Here is a 23,070-nt window from a genome sequence, read left to right as displayed (position 1 = left end):
ATCAATTTAATAAAATAAAATCACAAAAAATGTTTGTCTTTTGAAGTATGACCGACAGACAAACGGACCATTCAAATAATATTTTCCCCATAGTGCTACGGAAAATGTAAATTATAGAGTAACTACTAAAAACCAATAATTTCAAATAATACAAATCTTGATAAATAACCTAAGTGATACTTGCCAGGGCCACTCCCCATACTGAGTTTTCTCTCCATTCACAATCTTTCCATCCCTACTACAGATAAATCTATTAAAACATACGTCGGTGCTTTCCCTAAAATTGCCAAGCTAGCACAGAAACCCCTTCCTCTTCCTCTTATTTTTGAAAAAATGTAAATAGGGGGTGAGTTTTTTTAACTACTGTAAGGGGGCCTGCGGGGCCTATACCTAGTGTCCCCTGGCCCAGCATGCCTATTACCTAACCTGTATCCAATTCCAATATAACCTAACCAAACCTGAACTAAATTAAAACACAAACACACTAAAAATGACCCCCTCCCCTAATGTTTATATGCTAGAGTTGTAAAGCCAAAATGACACATGGCTCTTTGTCTTTATTGCATATAATTAAAACAACTATTACAATTATCAACGCTATAAATTAAATGGTATTATTCAAAACCGCAACAAAACTTATAAACTTTAAATCAAAGTTTCATTTTAAGTCTGTGTGAAAGTGATTTTCTTTTTAAAATTCAAAGCTTTAGAATATAATTTGATAAAGAATGTTGATTGCTTGTTATTTCTATGCTATTTATCAGGGAAGGGACATTGAGCTGTCTATTACTCTAGTCCCCAAAGTTTTATAGTAAAGTTTATAATCTGTTTGCTTTAACTTTGTGCACTTTTATTTAATTTTGATTGGTTGGTTCATTAAGTTGAGCGTCAACTACTTATTGTAATCTAATGAAGAGGTAATTTTGAGTATCATCTTTAGGGAAGTTTATCAATTTATCAGCCATTGTCTTATCCCATTAGATTTCTGGCTATTTTTCGTTGTGATTGTTACTCGTGTTTTCCTTTTTTTGAAACATTAGCAACTGAAGGAACACCAAATAAATAATTTTATAAAATGTAGAAACAAATAAGATAATTATATTTAATGTTATCATTAGTAAATGCAAAGAATTCAAGGATTTTTAAACCAGAATATCAACTAGAAATAATTTTCTTTGAAACTTTTGAAATACAAATCTTACTCTTTCTTCATGTAAAGACAGACCACATTGAACCAGGGATCTAAAGGGATAAGACAATGGACGGTAAATTGATTTTTTCCTTTAAAATAATAAATAAAATTACCCCTTCTGTATTCAAGTCATTGCATTGGTTAAGAAGTTTTCACATTGCTAGTTTGAAGCCAACAAATAAAAATTCAATAAAAAACTTTTATTACAAAAAACACTGTTTTAAACTTTGAGTACCAGTACTGTAATTTGCTGTCCAATGTTCCCTCGCTCAAATCAAAATAGTGGAAATGGTTAAAACAAAAAGTCTTTTTCAGCAAAGGTTAATCAATACCTCAAAATTTCCATTAATTTTGAGTTTCTTCTTGATGGGAAGTTGTCTATTTTTCTCACTTGACGAGGTGTGGAATAACGAACCCTGAAAAAATAGTTTTATAAATATAAAATATACAATCTTTATTTTTTTGTTGTCTGTGTTGATTTTACTTTCAGGTTTACGGTTCTGGTATTCATAAGCGATTGATTCGCTGTGTTATCTTTTCTTTGTTATATTCTTCAGTATTATATTATACCTGACCACTTTTTTTATTGAAGCGACGTAGTCAACAGTTTTGACAAGGAGTTTTGCTTATTTTTTTTGTCCTTCTTTTGTTCTGTTTGTCATACTACCATATAATATAAGTTAGCTGATCCTACCAGCCACAATAATTTACCTGAAAGTCTCATTAAGCCAGGGCTGTCTACCACAAATATCTTTATAGTCCAACTCATTCAAAGGCTTGTCAAAATTCCAACTAAAAAATTAATAATTATTATACAAGTAGATAGAACAAATATATAGCTTTATTCCAGAGAGACGGAGTATAATAATCCCCCTCAACCCACTAAAAAAAGAAAAACCTATTTATATATTTGGTTAGCTTAAAATTATTGTTGTATCTAACCCCTTATCTCTGCATTTTATCTGATGTTAATGCTCATGGATTTATCTATTTATTTGTTTCCCTGAATTATCTAAATTAAACTGGATGTTTAGACAAACCCTATTCAAATTAAATCATGCATACCTAACTTGTTGCAAAGGTTATATAGATTTTAAAATAAACAAGGTTGACAACAATCCAAAGTAGCGAAGCAAATGACACAGAAATAAACATGATAGATTGGCGGACATAGCGTAATTTTCACAGAACAGATTTTGCAACAACAAAAAATTATGCTGTTCATTACGCATGAAAACCGTGGAAAAAAGCATTCCCGAAAACTATTCAGAAGGACAGATTCACATTTGTAATTTTATAGTAGCTGCGCTATTAAATAAGATTTGATAAATACCAATTGTTAAAAACTTATTTAATTTCACATGCCCATTTGATCTTTAATCAAATTATTTATGTAAATGAACAATGTCTGGATCAAAAGACCGAAATCACAGTGAAATAATGAATCATGAAAAGAAAACAAAGTTCAGGTTTCGTCGTATTTCACAGTAGCTTTTAATAGGATATTTTAGGTTAGGTAAATGTTAATGATTGTCCCGCAGGGTTAGAAAATATGCCCAGCAGGGGTAGAGCCCCCCCCCCCCCCTCCCCCCGGTGACAGGAAATGGGAGAAAATGCGTCTTAACCTATCGCAAATATTTAGAGCCGCCAGCCAATTTACTCTAGAACCCAGCAGAATATTATCCCATTTCTCACAGTTGAGTATTGATATTTGGATTTGAATAATCTACAATACATATGTAAACTGCGAACCAGAAAAATAGGCAAATCTGAATTTGCAGAATAGCAGCTTTAATATTCATTTAGGACTATTTTACTGTAAATATAAAATGTAGATGCATCTTTTGGTTACAAGTTTCCACCGTTAATTTTTTATTAATAAGCACCAATAAAGCACAAGATCTCAAAAACAGCATTTTTGGTAAAAACTGGTGAACCAAAAGATATGCAAATCCAAAACAAATCAATGGAAAAACGTTTTTTTTTGCACTTTTCTTCTGTTTTAAAGATTGATTCTGATAAATTAACAATTTTTAAAGAGATTTATGCATTAATTGTTTTGAAATGTAGTATAAGGTAGAAATTAATGATTTTTTAAAATAAGAAATATTAGAAAAAAAGAAATTTGACCCCTATCACTTTAGAGGACAGTTGCTGACCTCCAGTCTTATGGATGAAGCTAAATACATATTAAAAATAATAATTACTCCCAAAAGTATACAAAAATGATTTTTAATGCGTTAAAAAAATCCATTTTAAAATCTTGATTTTGAGGATGATGGCCTTTAAGACGCTCCTATGGGTAGTGATGGTGAGCCAAATGTTATCAAAGTGCATGACCATGATGACAACTTATATATTGAACTATGGTCCAATTTCTGTATTCATAGCAGCCTCCAGCCAAGCAGTATTTAAAAAGAAAAAAATTTCAATTTTAATTACTCCAATTCATAAGGTAAATACTGTCGTTTTAAGAAGATAATTATATTTCTTGTCGGCAGGCTCCAGTGGAGAATGCTATGACTACAAAAAATGGTACATAGGTTGATAGACAAGTTGTTGTAATGGGCATGTACTTCGATAACATTTGGCTCACCATCATCACCAATAGGAGCATCTGAAAGGACATCATCCTCAAAATCAGGATTTTAAAATGTTTTTTTTTTAACACATTAAAAAGCATTTTTGTATACTTTTCAGGGTAATTTATATCTTTAACATGTATTAGGCTACATCCATTAAACTGGAGGTCAGCAGCTGACCTCTAAAGTGATAGGGGATGAATTTCTTTTTTTCTAATATTTCTTATTTAAAAAAATCATTATTTTCTACCTTATACTACATTTTATAATAATTAATGCATAAATCCCTTAAAAAATTGTGAATTTATCAGAATCAATCTTTAAAACAGAAGAAAAGTGCAAAAAATCGTTTTTCCATTGATTTGTTTTGGATTTGCATATTTTTTTGGTTCACCAGTTTTTACCCAAAATGCTGTTTTTGAGATCTTGTGCTTCATTGGTGCTGATTAATAAAAAATCAACGGTGGAAACTTGTAACAAAAAGATGCATCTACATATTATATTTACAGTAAATTCGTCCCAAATGAATAATGAAGCTGCCATTTTGAAAATTCAGATTTGCCTATTTTTTTGGTTCGCAGTTTATATTAGCAGCTGCTAAACATGGTAACTAATATTGTCATTTATCCGTGATTTTTTGTTAAAAAATTCCTGGCAAAACTGTTTTAATAAACAGCTTACCTAGCTTCTTCAATCTTAATTTTGACAGTAGAATCATCCGGTGTAGGCGTAGTAACTGTTGATGGTGATGGTGTTGTTGTCTCTGCTGTAGTTATTGTAGTAGTTGTAGTTGTGGTTGTGCTCGCTTCACTGCTCGATTTTTCTGTTGTTTCATTTGTGGATTCTTTTAGTAACAAATTTGGGTAAAGAAGAACAATGAACATAAGTTTTATGATAGACTTGAAACAGGGGCATGAACAGGGTTTTAACAGGGGGATGTAAAACGTTCAGGGGGTGAAAAATTGGAAGGTAGTTTTCCTAATATAACATTTTAGGAGGTTGGACATACCCCTAAGTAACCCTTCTGCACGCTTATAGTAGGGAGAAAGGGGGTGGGAATTGCATAAACAATCTTAATTTCACCGCAAAATATAGACTAAAACATAACCTGTAAAATAAGTATAGACCTAACGGGGTTTGTGAATAGGATTTTTTGAGTTAATAGTTTAATTATTTTGTAATGTACTCCTCTACCCACCTGTGCTTAGTGATGGTGTGGACGGGACCGGACTTGTTGTCACTGGTTCTGTTGACTCTGCAGGGACTGATGGCAGGGTGGTTGCTGGAAGTTCTTCTGCTGATTCTGTTTCTGATTCCTGGTGGGTATTGTCAGAAGATACTGCCTCTGTCTGTTCAACACCATCCTTTTAAAAGTAAATTGTGTATTAATTATTTTGCTTACACGGTGGTTTCATTCAAGTGCTTAGCCGAGCACAGAATTAAAAATAAAGGGGGGGTTAGTTTTAGTTTGTTTGTATTTTACTTTAGGCTAGGTTATGTTTAGTTAATAGTGTTTAACATTAAGATTTTTTTTTGTAAACTAATATATTATTATACTTCAATTTTTATTAATAGAGATACTTTCAATCACCTTAAAAGTCAAATTATAAATTTACCTGAGTCGTTTCTACTAAATCAGGTACAATAGTAGTCACCTCTTTAACAACTTCTGTTGAACTTTCTGATTCTTCTTCCTGATCTGTTGTTGCATCATTATCATCACTGCTTGCATTGGTAGTTTCTGAATTTTCTGTTGAATCTTGTTCAGTTAAAGAATCATTGTTTGAATCACTTGGCAACTCAGTAGAGGCTTCACTCCCATCACTATCAATATCACTAGGTGTTGTTGTAATAATGTCCTCTGTTGGTAAGGTTGTTATTTCAGCTTCATTTTCTTCGGTTTCCTGTAAAAAAAAAAACATTGTATTGGTGACTACTTCTTTGAAATAAATGCTAAAAAAATAATGTAATAGAGATCGCTTCAAGTTAAAAAGGTTAGACATACGACTACATAAATAAAAATAATTACTTTTATATGCTTAAACAATATGTATAAGCCAAATTTCAAAAAAATCTACAAACATTTCACATGGTAAATGAGTTTCATTGACGAAAAAAGGTAAAAACAAAAAGCATTTTGTTAAAAAAGTGTAAAAAAAACTTAATCAAATAAATACAAATAACTATCCCAACAATTTACCTGTACAAGAATTGGGAAAGGTCGTTCCTCATCATCACTTGGGAATACAATGCTAGAATCATCCTTATTGCCATCTGTGCCATTATTATCAACAGCTTCACCAGAAATCAAGTCAGCAGCATCAGCTGTTGAGTCATCATTCTCATTTGAACCAGTTGTAACGTCATCACTGTTGATAGAATCAGCTGCAACACCATTACTAGTTGTGACGTCATTATCAGTACTGGAAACATGTGTGACATCAATTGTGCCAGTTGTGGTGTCATCACCAGAGCTTACTCCAGTTGTCAAGTCATTGTCAGTGCTTGATGCACTTGTGACTTCATTATCAGTGCTTGACTCATCTGTAGCATCATTTTCAGCGATTGAACCATCTATGATGTCATTTTCGGAGCTAGAAGCATTTGTGACTTCACTTTCACTGGTGGAATCATTTGTGACGTCATCAACTGCACTAGAATCATTTGTGGTGTCATCAGAATCGCTTGACACGATGTCGGAATTATGAGAAGCACCATCAGTAGAGCTAGAATCAGCTGAATTATCAACTTCAGCGCTTGAATCTGTTGTGACGTCATCATCATTGGTTGAAACATCAACAACGTCATTAGCACTGGACTCTTCAGTAATGACAACTTCAGAAGACGTTAGCATAATTTCTTGGGGGATATTAGTTGTACTTTCATCTTTGGAATCAACAATTGTAAGATCACTGGATGATGTTATGAATTCACCAACTACCTGGTGATTAAGATCATCTATTGAAGAATGATCACTGGCGTCAGTGTTGACAGCAAGGTCTTCTTGTAATTGCTGTGCTGTTGTTTGAATAATTGGAGCAGCGGTTGGAGAATCAGATTCAGTTGACTCACCAGATAGTTCTTCTATGCTATTATCTTCTGCTGGCTCAGTAGAAGCTACGGTTACATCAGAATTATCATTATTTTCTGAAGCAACTTCAGTTGAAACATTTTCATTGGTTGTTTCTTGTGAAGATTCCTCAACATTTTCTGTAGCGTCTTGAGTTGTGTTATCGTTTGATGGTTCTGTTTCTTCTGATGAAGTAGCAGTAGTAGTTGTTGTTGATGTTGTCGTGGTTGCTTCAGTTGTTGTTGTTGTTGCTTCAGTAGTAGTTGTTGTGGTAGTAGTAGTTGTTGTGGTAGTAGTAGTTGTTGTGGTAGTAGTAGTAGGTGTTGTAGTGGTGGTAGTAGAAGTTGTTGTTGTAGTAGTAGTTTTATCAACGTTTCCAGTGGTGTCAATAGCATTGGCACCCTCTGGCAACATACAACAACTTCCAAAGTAAAACCTAAAACATAAATTAATAAATCAATCATATAAATCACAACACAATTGATAATTGGTTGTAATTGACAGTTATGGATAAAAAAGAACAGCATTTTATTAGTTAAACGTAAATAAGGTAGTTTTTCCAATATAAATGTAAAAAAAATTATAAATTAAAAGAGGGACAAATAATACATATTAATGTAAGCAATCTATGCGTACATACCGAAATGGCGGAGTTATAAAGGAGCTTCGTTATTAAAATCCGGGCTAATTAAACATCTGTATGATAATTGTTGTTTTTAAATTGAAACACACAAAATCATGATCCATGAATTACTTTTAATTAGTTTATTTTTGAAATAAATGCACTCTCACTTTTTTTATCCTCATATATAAGTAATAGGCTGTTTATCTGTAGCGATGGATCTTGCTAATCGCTAAACCGACAAGGTTTCCCCATAAAGTCAAGCTTCAATTCGGATTTAAACTATTTTTGGGAAAGGAAACTTTAAATAGTTTATGATACTTTTTCTATGTAACAATTTAAAGTAGAAAATCAACTACATCACCCCCCTTCCCCCTTCCCCCCTCCCCTCCTTTATTTCAAACGCCTCTGGAGGCGTATTAGGAATAATTGAATAAATTTTTGCTGCTCTCCCAGCTTTTAGAGAAACCATCTAAAATTTTTGAATGGGCGGGGGAGAGGACAAAAATATTTGATTCATGATTTTCTAAATGATAATATCATCCTGGAATTGATCGATACATCGGAAAATTGAATAAAACATGGCCAAGACTAAAAAGCAATCTTTTTATCGCATTAAAACAGAACCCGCGAAATGCATAGGAAATTTTATCATAACAGTTTCCTGTACTATATATCTTAGGTTCCTAAAGATTTTAGTTTCAATAGAATAACTGCTCATAATTTTGAGTTTTTGTTTTTTAAACTTCTTTTCCTATGATTTTAAAAAGATTTAAATTGTTTATTTATTTAGGATATTAATATTTTTTAGATCGAACTATAAAAATATTAGGTATATCTTATTCCAAGTAAAAATTATCTTTAACACTATGCGGTACATTGTTTTTCGGTATGGCTGAGAGCGAGTTTAAATCCAGTGGCTATTAACCGGATTTGAAGCCATACTGGAAATCTCTTCACCCTGATTGTATATAAGTACATGTTCTTGATATTCTGCGTAACCCAATGTGTAACCCCCAGTATCCTGTATGTGGACAAAGGATTGTGCAATCCAGGCATTCTCAACCTATGGGGTAGGGGATGGTATTACAAAAACATTAAACTTTATTATTAGCAAAATAGCTGATTATCCTTAAATAAAAGTAAAAGTATCTATGTCTGTGGAGAAAAATGCCCTCCCCTATTTTTTTACTATTTGTTTATCATTATTTAAATTTATCGTCCATTGTATTTCCTCTTAGGATACTTGTAATTATAAACTTGAATAAAAAAGCGTCTAAATGCAGGCTTTAACAAGTAGGCCTTCTCTCTCAAAAAAAATCAGGGCATCCAATTCATAATAGTTATAGACGTATCAAGCTGTACTATATGAACTTAACAACAAACACACACGCACACACACACCCACACACACGCACACACACACTCACACACATAATTTGCAATAGTCCTGAAATTAGACAGGTTAAGGAAGTAAATTAAAATTATTTGAGTTAATTCAATTTCATTACACACTGCAAAAAAAATCCTCTAGCAAAGCATCAAAATCGTACTACGGGAGGAGGGATCTATAGAGATTTGAAAATGGTAGATGATAAATTTATATGCACCCAAAATTCTTATCAACAAAATTGAATCAACCAAAAGTAACCAAAGTTTTTTAAGCCAATGAATGAGAAAACGTGTTTATAAAACTTTTTTTACAGTAAATAGAAACAATTATGTATATTTATATCTTTAATTTAAGTTTCGAGACAAGGAAATTGATAAATAAAACGATTTCCTTTCCCATATCTGAAGCCAAATTTCATTAATAATGTCAGTTTTTATCCTATGATCGTCTCATCATAAATGTAACAATTTATAGGAGGGTGTAATTAATTAGGGAATGGTAGGCAGAAAAATTTTTGCCGAATTATGAAAAGAATATGTACACCACTCTAGAAATTTGATTGATTATAATATTTTGTGGGTTGGGAGAGGGTTGATAATATTCTACTGCACACCCCTTTATTATTATTATATTTATTTATTTTAAAACAAATATAATTGATTTAAAAGCAATTGCAACTTCTTCTTCTTAAATGTGATTTTTAAACAGTATATTTCAGTTTTGGTTTCGTAATAATCATAAAGGCCCCGCAGGGATGTAACCTACCTGTCAATGCAGGTGCCAAGGTGTGTTCCGCCCTTCTCCGCGCAGGTCCAGGCAAACATGCAGACTCCCGCCTTGTCTCCAGCTGTGTTGGTACACTCCAGTGGCAGAATCTGGCGGCTCAATCCTAGACTCATCCCTTTATGGTAGCCGGGGCAAAATATTTGCCGGAGGTTAGTAGTGAGCTACACTAGGGTGCGGCACTCGGGGTATCAAGGGTTGAGGCATCAAAGATTTTATTTTTGGGCGTATTTACTCTATGTTAAGGGTTAAATCAAACCTATCCTCTTTTAAAACTTTAAAAAATAAATTGTATATCGTTTTTTTTTCTAATGCCAAAACCCTTTGATTCCTGAGTTGTGTTTCGGGAAAAGAAAAGAAGTGCCAAATTTTTAAAATAAATCATTTAAAATTGTTTAGAATCCAAAAAATTTTGACACTAGGTTTCTTTTTACCCTTAGATAAAAGTGAAATTCTGCATTTTTGTGCTTTGTTAACATGTTAGTCAGTATCAGGGAGTAAGGAATGGGACAATTGACGGTTAATTAATAATACCAAATTAAAATTATTTTCTTGAAATTTTGCCTTTAGTGCCTGATACATTTTGATGGGTGGTAAATTAATTAAGCCGTCATTATCCCATTCCTCCCAGGTCAATGTAGTAAAAAAGACTTTTTTATGATTTAAACTTAGTATTTTAAATTTCATTATATTATGTTTAAGCTTGTTAATCTATACATAATTTTTTTTAGAAATTTAGGTTATGTAATTTATAATAGAATAGTGATTTTCTGGCTTACTTAATATGCTGCGCTACTTAAAAAAATTATCATTCTTGTTTCAATCTGAAGATAAAAATGAAATCACCTCTTCTATCCGTTTCTCTTCTGGCTGTATATTCTTCCATAGCGGGTAGCGAGTCAAACTTCATCATTCGGGAATTTGTCCTTCGTCTGTCCCCGCGTGGCAGAGAATGTGCAGGTGCGGCCAGGAAGGTTGTGATGATGGTGGCCACCACCAGGACCAGGTACAGCTTCTCCATCCTGCTGCAGGCAGAGGGAGCAGTCAAGGAGGATTTTACTTTTTGTCTGAAATAAAAAAAATTATAAGAAAATCTATTAAAACTGATAACAAAATTAAAACTTAGATATATTTCTGGAAATTTATCATCCTTATATAAAAGTAAAGGATTGAGTGTAGGTTTGTATCAAAGGATCTCTCTAATAGGTCCTGGGAAGGTTTATAACCAATTTCCCAAGAGAAAGAAATGAACATTTCTTTATTTTTTCTATAAAAAAAAACTAAAATTGAAAAAAAAGGGGGGGGGGGGGCGCAAACAAGAATGATATTGTTAAATAGTAACAAAGCTTTTAGAAATATATATATTCATATTTAATAGAAATTGAAATGTAGATAGTAAAAATCAGATCAAATTTATAACGAGAAAAAAGAAAAATGATCCACAAATAAAAAAATATAAATACTTATATAAGACAGACGTTAGAGACAGAGGGACAGATGGAAAAATATATTCACTTGTGGAGAATCTTATTAAAATAAAAATAAAAGCCAGTTTACATTCACGCATATAAGACTGCATATATCTTAATATTGTAATTATTTATTATCTAATCCTTCCTACACATAAAATTGTACTTATGTCATGCTCTTTGAACTTTAAATATGAGGTCTCCATACAGTCAAACTAAACTTTAAAAAATGACCAAAGAAAATTTTAAAAAATACATAGTAATAAAAATAACCAAAAAAAACATTCATAATAATAATATAATATGCCAGTTATTTATCTCAGGAAAAAAAATTAAAAGTACTCTAATATTGAATAGAAATTAGAATAGAATAGAATATCTTTTGCTTAATTTTTATTAGATACATTGGATAAACATATAAAAATTTAGCTAATACATAAATTTCACTTTTAAATATATTTATTTAATAGGACTTATTAGCAACCAACCACACATAAATTAAGCTTACAATATATTTCTCGGAGCCGGCTCCGAGAACCAGTCGGCTCCGAAAATTGAAATTTATAATGTATTATAAGTAAACTTTACCTAATAAATTACATTACTTTTTTAACATTATGTTTTTCAGTTTTTTCGGAGCCGGCTCCGGGGAAAATATTATATATAGATAATCATATTCTAATTCATATTAGTTAGGATGTTTCAAATATATCCCTAAAGATATATGGCCCAAAAAGAGACTTGGGGCGAAGCTATTTGATATATAACTAGGGTAATTTCCTTGTTTATTGACCTATTTTAAAAACTCTAAAAGCAATTAACTAAAAATAAAATCTACTATTTATGCATAAGTATGCATAAAAATATTTTTAAAAAATAAATAAATTATTTTTGAAGCAATCTTAAGAAACATTTAAGTTTGTTAAAATAAAGTCTATTTTAAAGTGTAATTTAAACTGCAAATAATTTGCCATAAAAGAAAACTAAATGCATGACAATGACAGATTTAAAGGACTTTAAAATGTGTCTTTTTTTCCACCCTATTTCGAAATTTTTTCTTGTCGGTTAAAATGTCAAGGGTAGGATTTTATTTATAGGCGTATTTGTGGCTAAATATGTAGATAAAAGATAGAAGGATACTCCAATAGCATTTTTTCCTGTGTGTAGATTTCAGCCCAGTTTTTTAAAACCACGTAGATTTTTCTATTCCCTTTAAAAAAAAGCTTTATATATCATATTACAAATAGATATTTCCCGAGAAATTTGATATTCTACAATTGTTTTGGGAGATATGTAAAACTTCCCTACTTCCCTAAAATGGAGAAAAAAAGCCTGTCTAATTTATGTAATAGAATTGCTTTTAAACCAGAGAAAATTTCAGTTAAAGAACCTAAAGGACAAAATAACTTCATAATACAAATTATTACAGTTTTTTTGTCTGAAGCTTAAGATCTCAAAAAAGCTGGTCTTAATTGGTTATTCTTTTCAAGGAAGCTTTATAAATGTTTTGGGGGATTTTTTCTGACCTATCCACTTTCCCCTAGAGGATAAGGATTAAGTAACTAGTTTTACTATATAGTAAAAGTTCTCAACAAAACTGAAGAATTTTTTTTTCTTTTGAAATTTTTCTATAAAAAGTCAAAAAGTTAATGGATGTTTTTTTTATTGTATAATAATAATATCACCACATTTAAATAGCGTATAGAGAAATTATATAATAACATAATAATGATATATTATAAAATAGTTTTTATTAAGTCATGTGTAACCAAATTAACTAACAAATTTTTTGCCAACAATTTTTATTGCTAAAGTAAGGTCAACTTACTACTTAGCAACAATAATATGACAATATTAATGAAATTAATTTGAATTAGAGTGATTCATTAACCAATAGTTGATTTGAGCTATCTATAAGAGGTTGATAAAAATAAACATTTTATCATTACAAAGAAATTAGTTTTAAGAAGTTTTGAGTAGGCTTCATTTAATACTGTTTAGGAGTTAAAAATCATATGTTCTGTTAAGTTAGTTATAGGTTGGAAAAAGGTACATTCATAAGCTAACTGGAGAGAAAAACTTTTTTAGAACTTTCATTGGAATTTTGAATCTACAAAGGAGGTTATTGAAAAGAAGATCCTTAATATGACAATAATTTAAAAGTTTATTTAAAATTCTAAGTATGAGAGGCTACACTTAATTAAACTGAACACTTCCTGTTAAAAACATCAATTGATTTCTATTTCCACCCATTATACATTGGAAAATTCTAATTGTCAGGGATCTTAAGGGATAAGACAATCAACAATACAATTATTTTCACCCCTAAATAGTATCAACTAAATTAGCCTTCTGTAGATTAAATTTATTGGTTGAATGCTTGGGCTCTCCTAGTAAGTAACGACCAATCATAATTTGATGAAGGTACCCAAAGGTTAGGGTCAACAAATCAGAGAGCATGATTATAAAACTTTGGGTACCAGTATAATTTTATATAAATATGTACGTCCTAATAATTTAGCACATAAGAATTGGGAAAATATTTAATTGCATTAATCTATCACTGCATACCTTAAACCCCAAGATGCGTTGATTGTTATGTTGTAAGAAAATTACGAAATTCTGCAGGAAGCTTGGGGTTAAGAACTTTGTTAGCCCAGTTTCCGAAAAGTCTTTTGGTGGACCATCACTTCTGCAAAACGTCATATCAGCATAGTGCTTCATAACCAACGTAAGATATATTAACAAATATATGGTATGGCCCAACAAATGACGAGAAAGCATTAAAAAAGTATTACTTCTTGCCAGTGCAGTGTTCATAACATGCATGTTTATGGTTTCTGTCTATTACGTTTTAAAGATAAAACTTTACATTTAAATTTATATTGTCTTTGCCTCTTTTCTTTGAGATGATATGCAGTATAATATTACATCATGCATAAAATAAAATATATACAGGAAACTTTGGTCTTCAATGTCAAGTTTCATTTCACTATTTATTCACGGTGTGTTATCAATTCTGCACAAAATCCACGAAAAACTGTAAAATAAAAAAAGTCTGAATTCCAAGAACTAAACAACTAATTGTATAATTAAATTAACTAATATCATATGAATAAAGGTCGTTTTGGCAAAAACTATATTTTAAAAATATAACCAAATATAGTTATGTTTCTTGTTATTATATTGCTAATACTAGCGGCTTCGCCCCTAGCCTCTAGGGGCTTTGCCCCAAAAAAAAAATAATTTTCTGCACCAGCACCACCAGCACCAGCACCACCAGCTGCACCAGCAGCACCAGGAGTATTTTTTTGGGGGGGGTAAATTTTCATTTTTGGGGGGGTTGGGGGTGTCCCACCCCCCAAGAAAATAGCTTAAAACCACCGCAGGACCAATAGGTATATACCCTGAAGAGTAGAATCCGATCGGTTCAGTGGTTACTGAGATCTTAAGCTTCAGACGGACAGACGGACAGACGGACAGACAGACGGACAGACATCGTTCTACTTTGTATTATAGATTACGGTAGAAATTATTGCATACCATAGAATTTCATAGCTCTGGTTTCCTTTATTATGTCTATTCACAAAGTGCATATTGAGCTAGTGTTGAGAAATTACAGTTTTTATACCAGTGTGATTTACAGTTCCCTAATTTATGCTATTTTTACTGTACCCAAAGTTTTATAAACACGTTCTATAGTTCATTTGCTTAACATTTTGGGGACTTTTTAATAAATCTTAATTTAGTAGAAAAACTAGTAATGTTCAAACATATCTACAGAAGTGGTAATTTTGTATAATTTTTGGGGTTTTCGATCAATTAAATTTTAATGATCATGCATTTATTCATTTGAAATAGTCCATTTTGTATAATAGTTGTTATTTAGACCAATTCTAAGGGATTCGCTTTTGTATATTTTAACAAAAAATATTGGTTCAACCCCAAATAAGCACTCAAGATTAGGTATATCTGAAGTAGTTAGGAATTTCTCGTGTCCATTGCTATGTAGAGACCCCCCAAGGATAAAATACTTAAAGCCATAAAAATCAAATCTATCAGTGGCTTTGATTTTTTCTTATAAGAAAGAGAGAGGGAAAGAGCCTGATAAAATTTAATGCACATATGAGGCTTTCTTGAAAAGTTGAAATGTTAGAATTCTTATAAATCATCTTCACTTTATTGTTTTCTCGAATAGTCTAAGATATTAAAAGCTAATGAAGACAAAAATGAATAATAATTAGGGAAAATTCAGTTATTAAATTACATTATTTCTTAAACGTCCTAAAAAAGACCTTGCACCAAATACCCATCTTGATAAAAAAAAATAAGCAAATACACACACACACAAAATAAAAATTGAAGATGTACAAAAATGTACGCGGCATTGACCTTGAAATAAAAAATATAAATCTTGATGCATTTAAAGAAATAAAGAAAAAGTCTTGGAATTGTAATATTTTTGCATTTATTGTTTTGTTTCCGCAACTTTTTGTTTTGTTTATTTCCTATTTTAAGCATGAATAAACTTTACTTTTCTTTACCTTGATTTTTAAAAGCCGAGTAAGATAAATGTAAAAAAAGGGTGTTCTAATAACATAAATTTATAATAACGTCTTCTTATTCGTTGGCTTAAAAACTTTGGGAACTACAGTGAATTTGTATTCGTTCATTAAGTTGAGTGTTAATTTTATTCTACAGAAGGAGTAAATTTGCTTATCGTCATAGGAGATGTGCATCGCATAAATTCATCGGCCATTGTCTTATCCCTTTACATCCTTTAATAGGCTAAATTATAATGAAAAGATTTATAAAAAAAAATACCCTTCATTCATCTATGATTCCATATATCCTTCATTTTTATTTATTCTATAAAATCAAATTACAGCTTCCTTACAGAGAAAATTTATATCATAAATCATCTGTGTCCGTCGTTCGTCCATAACGCTAAGATTTTTTTTATTATAGATTGTGATTTTTACTAATAATTTAACATACTTTATTTAAAGTGTAGCTGAACTCCGCTAATAAATAAAAGATATTAATAAAAGGGATTTAAAGGGATAGGACAATGGCCTATAATTTGATATAACGTTTGGACACTCAACTTGATGAACCAACCAATCAAAATCAATAATAGTCACCAAAGTTGTTAAGCCAATGAATACGAAAACATTTGTATAAAACTTTCGGGACTAGTGTAATAAAAACCAATGTCCCCTTCCTCCCTGTATTGATAAACATGTATTGCAACAAAACCATACTTTAGAATCTGGTCTTCCCACACACTCATCAACAATCAACTGATAGACAAACAAACAGACAGCCAGACAGACAAACAGACAGCCAGACAGACAAACAGACATAAAATTGGTCAATTTACCCTTCATTTTCTTTTAAAATGCAACCTAATATTACGAAAATGAAATTTTTACTTCGATTTTTATTTTAGAAAATGAGTGATTTTGAAGAAAAAATATTAATACTGAACAATATCTGTTTATTTGATTTTTTGCAGATTCTTTAAAGCATTTTAATGGCTACATTGTATGGACGCCAATAGTACAGTTGACTTTATTTTATGTCCTTGAATTTCTTTAGGGTGATGTTGGTTGGTGTGTTTTCATAAACAAACTGACTTTTTAATCAGCTAATTCTTTAAGGCTCAACTCAGAATGTAAAATAAATAGAATTAGGAGAGAAGAAGTATATTGTGAACCCCTTTTTCGTAAATCTGACAAAGGAACTCCTCCAGCTGACAAAAAACTTTTAAATTTTTCAAGTATATAATTTCTAGAAAGCTAACTTTATATTAAGGAATTCAACAATTCATAGCTTACTTATTAAAGGATTTGTAATATGCTTTACACTATACTAGAAAATAAATTTTAACACGATATAATTTACGTGAAAAAAGCTTTATCTTAAGAAATGCGACTATTTACAGCTGACTCTTTATATGAACAAAATGAAAAAAATATGCCCTTTCTTCTTACCCATATGTGTACAGGATAGCCTGATATCTAGTTGCCGAATGTGTACGCAGTTTCCTGAGTGTTTCCTCATCCTAGCTCAATATTTACTACTAGCTAAAAAAGCTTCAAACTTCAAAAAAAAAATCAAAATTTAAAAAATTCAAATTTATAATGTATAAATCGTTTATACATTCAAATTTTGATTTTTTTAAGGGAAGTTTGAAGATTTGTAGCTAGTAGTAAATATTGAGCTAGGATGAGGAAACACCCAGGAAACTGCGTACACTTTCGGCAACTAGATATCAGGCTATCGTGTACAGTGTATACACAGTACAATGCTAGGTCCTGTTGAAAACGTAACGAACGTACTGTTGTATTGCTATTTGTTGTTATTTTATTTTTATATAATTTATTTAGAGGTAAACATGAAACAAACTATGAATTTATGTATTTTAAATGTTTATAATATATTGGAATTACAAATTGAAGAATATAAATCATGTACATTTGAAGTAAGAGATATTATTTTTTTGTTTTAATAGAAACTCAAGAAAAAAATATGATTTTATTAACTTAAATTCATAAAGGGATTTTTATTATTTTACAACGATTGCAATAGATGAAGCATATTTATTATTAATGCACAGATAAAACATAGATGTGAAACAACAATATGAAGGCAGTACTTCATGTGATGGACTTGATTCAAGTAAAAGTTGAAAGAACAGCTCTAATTAACTCTAATGAAAAAACTAGAAAACTTCAGTTTAATTCAACCAATGAGATTTCATGTATGCTCCGATGCGATTTATTTATTGGCTCAATCAGACATTACCTCTCTTTCTTAGTACCTTTATTGTAAAATACAAGTCTTTCAGGATTTGATTTTGAAATGATCAAAGCTTTGTGTAGATTCTTTATCAATCTAATAGTTAGTTAAAGTTGACTAACGTTTGAAAAAGTAATTGCTGCTATTTAATTATCTTGCTGTTTGATATGAATATTTGTCATTTGGGTATTTCAAGTTGACAAGCCTCATTTGTTCAAGGACAAAGGATAGTCTTTCTGGGCAACAATTCTAGGAAAATCACGAAACCTACTCTGAAAACCTTATAGGGTACAGAGCAAAAGAGAAGGTGCAACATACTTGTATTTTGTAGTATTGTTCAATTCAGAAAGTATAAATCATAAGCTATCACCAAACCTCACCTCATTAACCGTCTGTTTTTAGAATCAAAACAAAGGCTTCTTATACTAAACAATTTAGAATTAGGGAGATTTAAAAAATATTTTATAATACTTCCTGAACTTAAAATCTTTACATTTTTTTCTTATTCATGATATTTGTAACTGTTTACAAACAAAAACAAAATATTTCAACAAATTTTTAATCAAAAGCACTTTGATTAACACCTTGATTAACCCCTCAAGGCAGGTTAAAGCAAAAGTTTCAAAATGATTCAATAACTAAAAATATCTCACTATATAAATCTATAAAAAAAGAAATTGGACAAATTCAACCCTAACGAATTGGATCTTTACAGAAAAATTGAAAATAATTAGAAAATAATCTAACTTATGCATAAAGCTGAAAATTAAATTAATTGTTCATTACTTATTAAACAAGGATGACACCATCTATGAGAACAAAGCTCTGAAACAGTAGGACAAATGGACATTAACACTTGTAGAATGTCAGAACTGAATAATCAGAAAATAAATGTATAAGAGTCGAAGCAAAATTGTAAGTAAAAACTGCTTAATAAAGGATAATGTTTATGGACAATGACATACTCACATTTCTGGGACATGATTATAGAGTTGCTTCGCTTATAATAATGTACTTTGTTGTCACAGGAATCACATACAAATTTGTCCATGTTTAAAATGGTCATATGGACATTCTGGTAACGATTATGGAGTTGCTACGCTTGCTAAATCATACCTACTACAGGAATCACCTGCAAAGTTTTAAAATGATAGGACAACTCTAACATGCCTATGGACTGACCAATCCTAATTATAGAAAAGCTTCTCTTTGAAAAAAAATAACCCTAAAATATAAAATACTAAATTCTATTTGAAGATCAACTTAATAAGCATAAAAAAGCATATATTGGGGCTTTACCACAAAGTTGCCTATCAAGCACTGTTCCCCTCCTTTAAATTTTAAATTTTTTTTTGGTTACCTTTGCTATAACAAAAGGACTAGTGCCCCTTTTATCGTTTTTAATTTGCTTTACATTAATGGTAGGGAAATGGTGGGGCTCTGTGCTCTACAAGGCACTTTGGGGGAAATTACCCATATTTTAAATGATTAAAAAAGTTTGTAAGTTGTAATATTTAGAGAAGTTTAGTAGTTTTTAGGTTTAATTATTGCAGTACTTAATAAATCATGATTTCAGGGAAGCTTTTTTATTTTACTTCCCTAACTCGCCACTTTCCTCCAACGTGTTTAGCCATTAGATACAAGAAGTTGCCAAGAAAGTCAAAATTAAACTACAACAAATATCATAAAATGTATGATTGTGAAAATACATAGCTATGTAGTTCAGAATTTTATTGGTAGGTGTCGTAAAAACCTTTTTTGAATTTAAATTTGTAAATGAGATAAATATTTAAACAATCTTAAATATTTTTAAAAGTATTACAGCTATCCACTCTTTAGAATTTTTAATAAATTTATTCACTATTTAACATATAATTTACGAGTAGTTTATGGTTTAGATAAAATACCTAAAAGTTGTAAAAAAAAGCTTAAGTTTGCTCAAAATTCTTTAAACTGAATGTGCAGACTAACTCTGACAATCCTTTAAGCATGGCTTTTAGTAAACAGAGCAAAAAGTATTAAAATAATGCTTAAGTTTTTTATCAAATTCTGCTTAAAGTTGCTTTATCTCATCATCAAGTTTAAACTGGAAATCTAAGAAATCAGCTCTAAAGCATTGTTTGCCAGAATAGCCTTCCCTTGTCCCTGCATTTGTTAAAGTTAAAACAAAAATACACGTGAAATTTGTATTACCAATATAAGTATAATATAGTTATTTTAGTTTAAATGTTTTGGTAGTTCAACAGACAAAAAGTGAAATTAGGGTAATATTTTTTTCATTTTTTAGCAAGAAAATTGAAGGATTTTCTTCTGAGAACTTTTTATGGAGTGTAGTGACATTGTGGTTGTGAAAAGTAGTAACTCATTCATACACAATCAACACATACAATCAAGACACTATTGTCACACATTTCAGCGCACAGGGAAAGGTCAACTGACATAAAACAACACATGTAACTGCTTCTTTACTTTTATGATTGCATGCGATATAAAAGTTTTAAGAATGGACCTATTGATGTTATGCTAATATCCAAAATAAAAAGGTTATGTTATTAGCATGTTCAATTTATATGTTCAGTTTGGACATAGGCCCTATCAACAAATCGTTATTAACTATATTGTTGCTTTACATATTCTTTTATTTCTGGGAAGTTTCCGTCTTTTTTTTTGGATGTCGCAAGAGATTCAGTTTTTCTTGTGGGGATTACTAAAATTGAAGCAAGGACAAACCCTACTTGATAGTTTCTTAATATTCTAGCGGCTACGTTCCTAGAGGCCTCTAGTGGCACTTTAAATGTACCCTCCCCGAAAATAGTTATAATCCTTCCAAGGACCTATGATAAGCTACCCTGTTCTAGAGAAACCGATCGGTTCAGCGGTTAGCGAGATCCTTCGGTACAAACACCAAGACAAACAGACATCATGTTACTTTATTTTAAGGATTACTTGCAATAAAATAGATTAGATTATAAAGTATCTGAAAATCTTTAAAAGTTTAGAAAAAAACTTTTCCACTATCGATTCGAAACCGATAAATATCCGGTGGATTGGAACCGGTTCTCAGCCATACTTAAAAATCATATATAGCATCGTATTAAAGGCAATTTACCACGAATATAAAAATAAAAATCATAAAATTAATACCAGTTTTGTTAACCCAGGCATTCGGCACTTTAGGGGATTGGTTTTAATCTTATAACTTTTCATTTTAATATCCTCGGAAAGCTGTCTATAGTACGATGCAATACATAATTATTATCACAGTTTTGTGCTCTTTTTTGTTAATGGTTATATTTCTCATAAATGGTTTGTATCCGGCGGAAAAAAAAACGGTTTTTAGAGCCACGATAAAAAAAAAACTTTATGAAGTGAGCAAAATATAAAATGTATGGTGTATCATAAAAATGATAGAAATTTTTTTTCCCCGGTTAAATTTTTCTCTTGAATAATCACCCGTAGTAAAAAAGAGAAATTAGATCAATCTAAGTAGTGTAGCTACTTTTTAACATGGGTTTGTCCGTCCGTCCATTTGTCCGTAACAAAACTTTATTCAACCTTATAACATTTTTGACACAATAAAGTCACCATAGTACCCGATCAGTCTGATTGAAATGGGTAATTCCTAAAACACCAAGCCAACATTGTAATATTCAAAGCATCTCATAAATTTATATTAAAAGTAATAATATAAATTATGATGTAGTTTAAGCATTTTTACGAGAGATTTTCGTTTTATAAAATATTCATATCATAATTGGTTTGCCTTCCCTTTTATGTATGTTTTTATACTTGTTGTATTATACTTAAAAACATACTTAAAACGCCGTTTAAACATGAAAAGTAGAGGGAGGGTTGGCCCTTGGGGGAAAGGTTAATTGTGAGGGTTGAAAAGAAATTATTTCAACCCTCAAGTGCTTTATGTAATAGTATGGTAAAAAGGGTGTTTAAAGTTAAATTATCCATAAAATAGTAGTTTAGTTTTTTAATATTGTAATTTCATATTATATTGATGTCATTATATTAATAAATTGTTAGGGGAAAAGATTTCTATTTTTCTTATTCTGGTAAAATTTTAGTAATTACATAAAAGTAACAGAATGAATGTGTGTGTCTGTTGCGAAGAGACTCGCTAACCGTTGATCTTATACAGTTCTCCTTGACAATGAAGCTTCTTATATGTTCAGAGGAGGTTTATAACTACATATTTGGTGGAGTGTAAAAAAATTGCTTTTATATTCGCAAAAAGTAACAATAGTAAATGTATTAGAGGGAGTGGTTTAATGGTAAGAGAAGCAAAATGAATATTTTCAATGCTGTAATAGTTAGCAATTTTGATAATGTGATTTATATTTGGAATTGAATGCACATCCTAGGTGACATATCCTATTTGTTGTCCTTTGTCCAACAGTCTGATGCCTTCTAGCAAAAGGATCGAATTTAAAAATTGTCTACAATTTAGCGAAAAAATTTTCTGTGATCAATAATTTTAATCTTTTATTGATTAGTGTATAGAATAAGTAATGGTTTAAGGGTTGGCATTTAGGGTTAGATCTTTACATATTTAATTTTTAAAAAAAATACTATTATTGAAACCTTTTCTGATCTTTTTTAGGGGTTTTCTTTCCCACTTCTCCTATCATCTCCCTCATTTTTTTGTTATCTGATATATGATGTTTTAAAAGCTTTTGCTTAAATTTTGACTGTCAAAAACTTTAAAATTTTAACTACCAGCACATAACTAAAACCAATAATTTAGATGTTCTAATTATATGTAAAAGTTTAAAACCTTTTAGCTATTTCGTAAAAACGTCAATAAAATTTACAAAAATAGAGCAATAAATACTTATTTCGCACGTTAAATATTTCATGTATATCCATAAAAAAAAGGATAAATGCATCCACAAGCAGCAAAACTATACAATATACATAACAAATTATCAAAACTCAAATAAAAAAGATGGACAACAAGAGTGAAATAATGATTAGATTCGTATTTCCGGGAGACCCCAGAATTTCATGACCCGTTTAAAACAGTAGACAATTACATTTTCCCCACATCAATGAAAAGTATCCTATTAAAAGTCAGTTAAATGACAGTTAAATGACAGTCTAACCGAAAAATGAACAGACGAAGTTAACTTTATAGTAGATTCAC

At 30.7% G+C, this 23,070-nt stretch overlaps 1 protein-coding gene across 6 annotated transcripts in view; it reads right to left on the bottom strand.

Annotated features, from left to right (window-relative positions):
* Positions 1-23,070, bottom strand: part of LOC145326381 (uncharacterized) — a 65,257-nt gene that overhangs the window by 28,788 nt on the left and 13,399 nt on the right. For 2 of the 6 annotated variants that reach the window (XM_080169705.1, XM_080169707.1), the window contains exons 2-10: positions 10,489-10,709; positions 9,625-9,760; positions 5,975-7,280; positions 5,391-5,678; positions 4,973-5,138; positions 4,456-4,618; positions 1,904-1,984; positions 1,525-1,608; positions 170-238 (exon numbers count right to left, since the gene is read on the bottom strand). In XM_080169705.1, the coding sequence (XP_080025831.1) occupies positions 170-238; positions 1,525-1,608; positions 1,904-1,984; positions 4,456-4,618; positions 4,973-5,138; positions 5,391-5,678; positions 5,975-7,280; positions 9,625-9,760; positions 10,489-10,663 (2,468 nt within the window). In that variant the 5' untranslated portion in view covers positions 10,664-10,709. The remainder of the gene's footprint in view (positions 1-169; positions 239-1,524; positions 1,609-1,903; positions 1,985-4,455; positions 4,619-4,972; positions 5,139-5,390; positions 5,679-5,974; positions 7,281-9,624; positions 9,761-10,488; positions 10,710-23,070) is intronic. The other 4 variants (XM_080169708.1, XM_080169706.1, XM_080169710.1 and 1 more) reach the window with 4 other exon arrangements.

The sequence above is a fragment of the Acartia tonsa genome, chromosome 8, assembly GCF_053477335.1.
Source record: "Acartia tonsa isolate MP-2025a chromosome 8, ASM5347733v1, whole genome shotgun sequence".
Taxonomy (NCBI): domain Eukaryota; kingdom Metazoa; phylum Arthropoda; class Copepoda; order Calanoida; family Acartiidae; genus Acartia; species Acartia tonsa.
The sequence above is the reverse complement of the archived record's forward strand: the minus strand, read 5'-3'. Positions and strand labels throughout refer to the sequence as shown.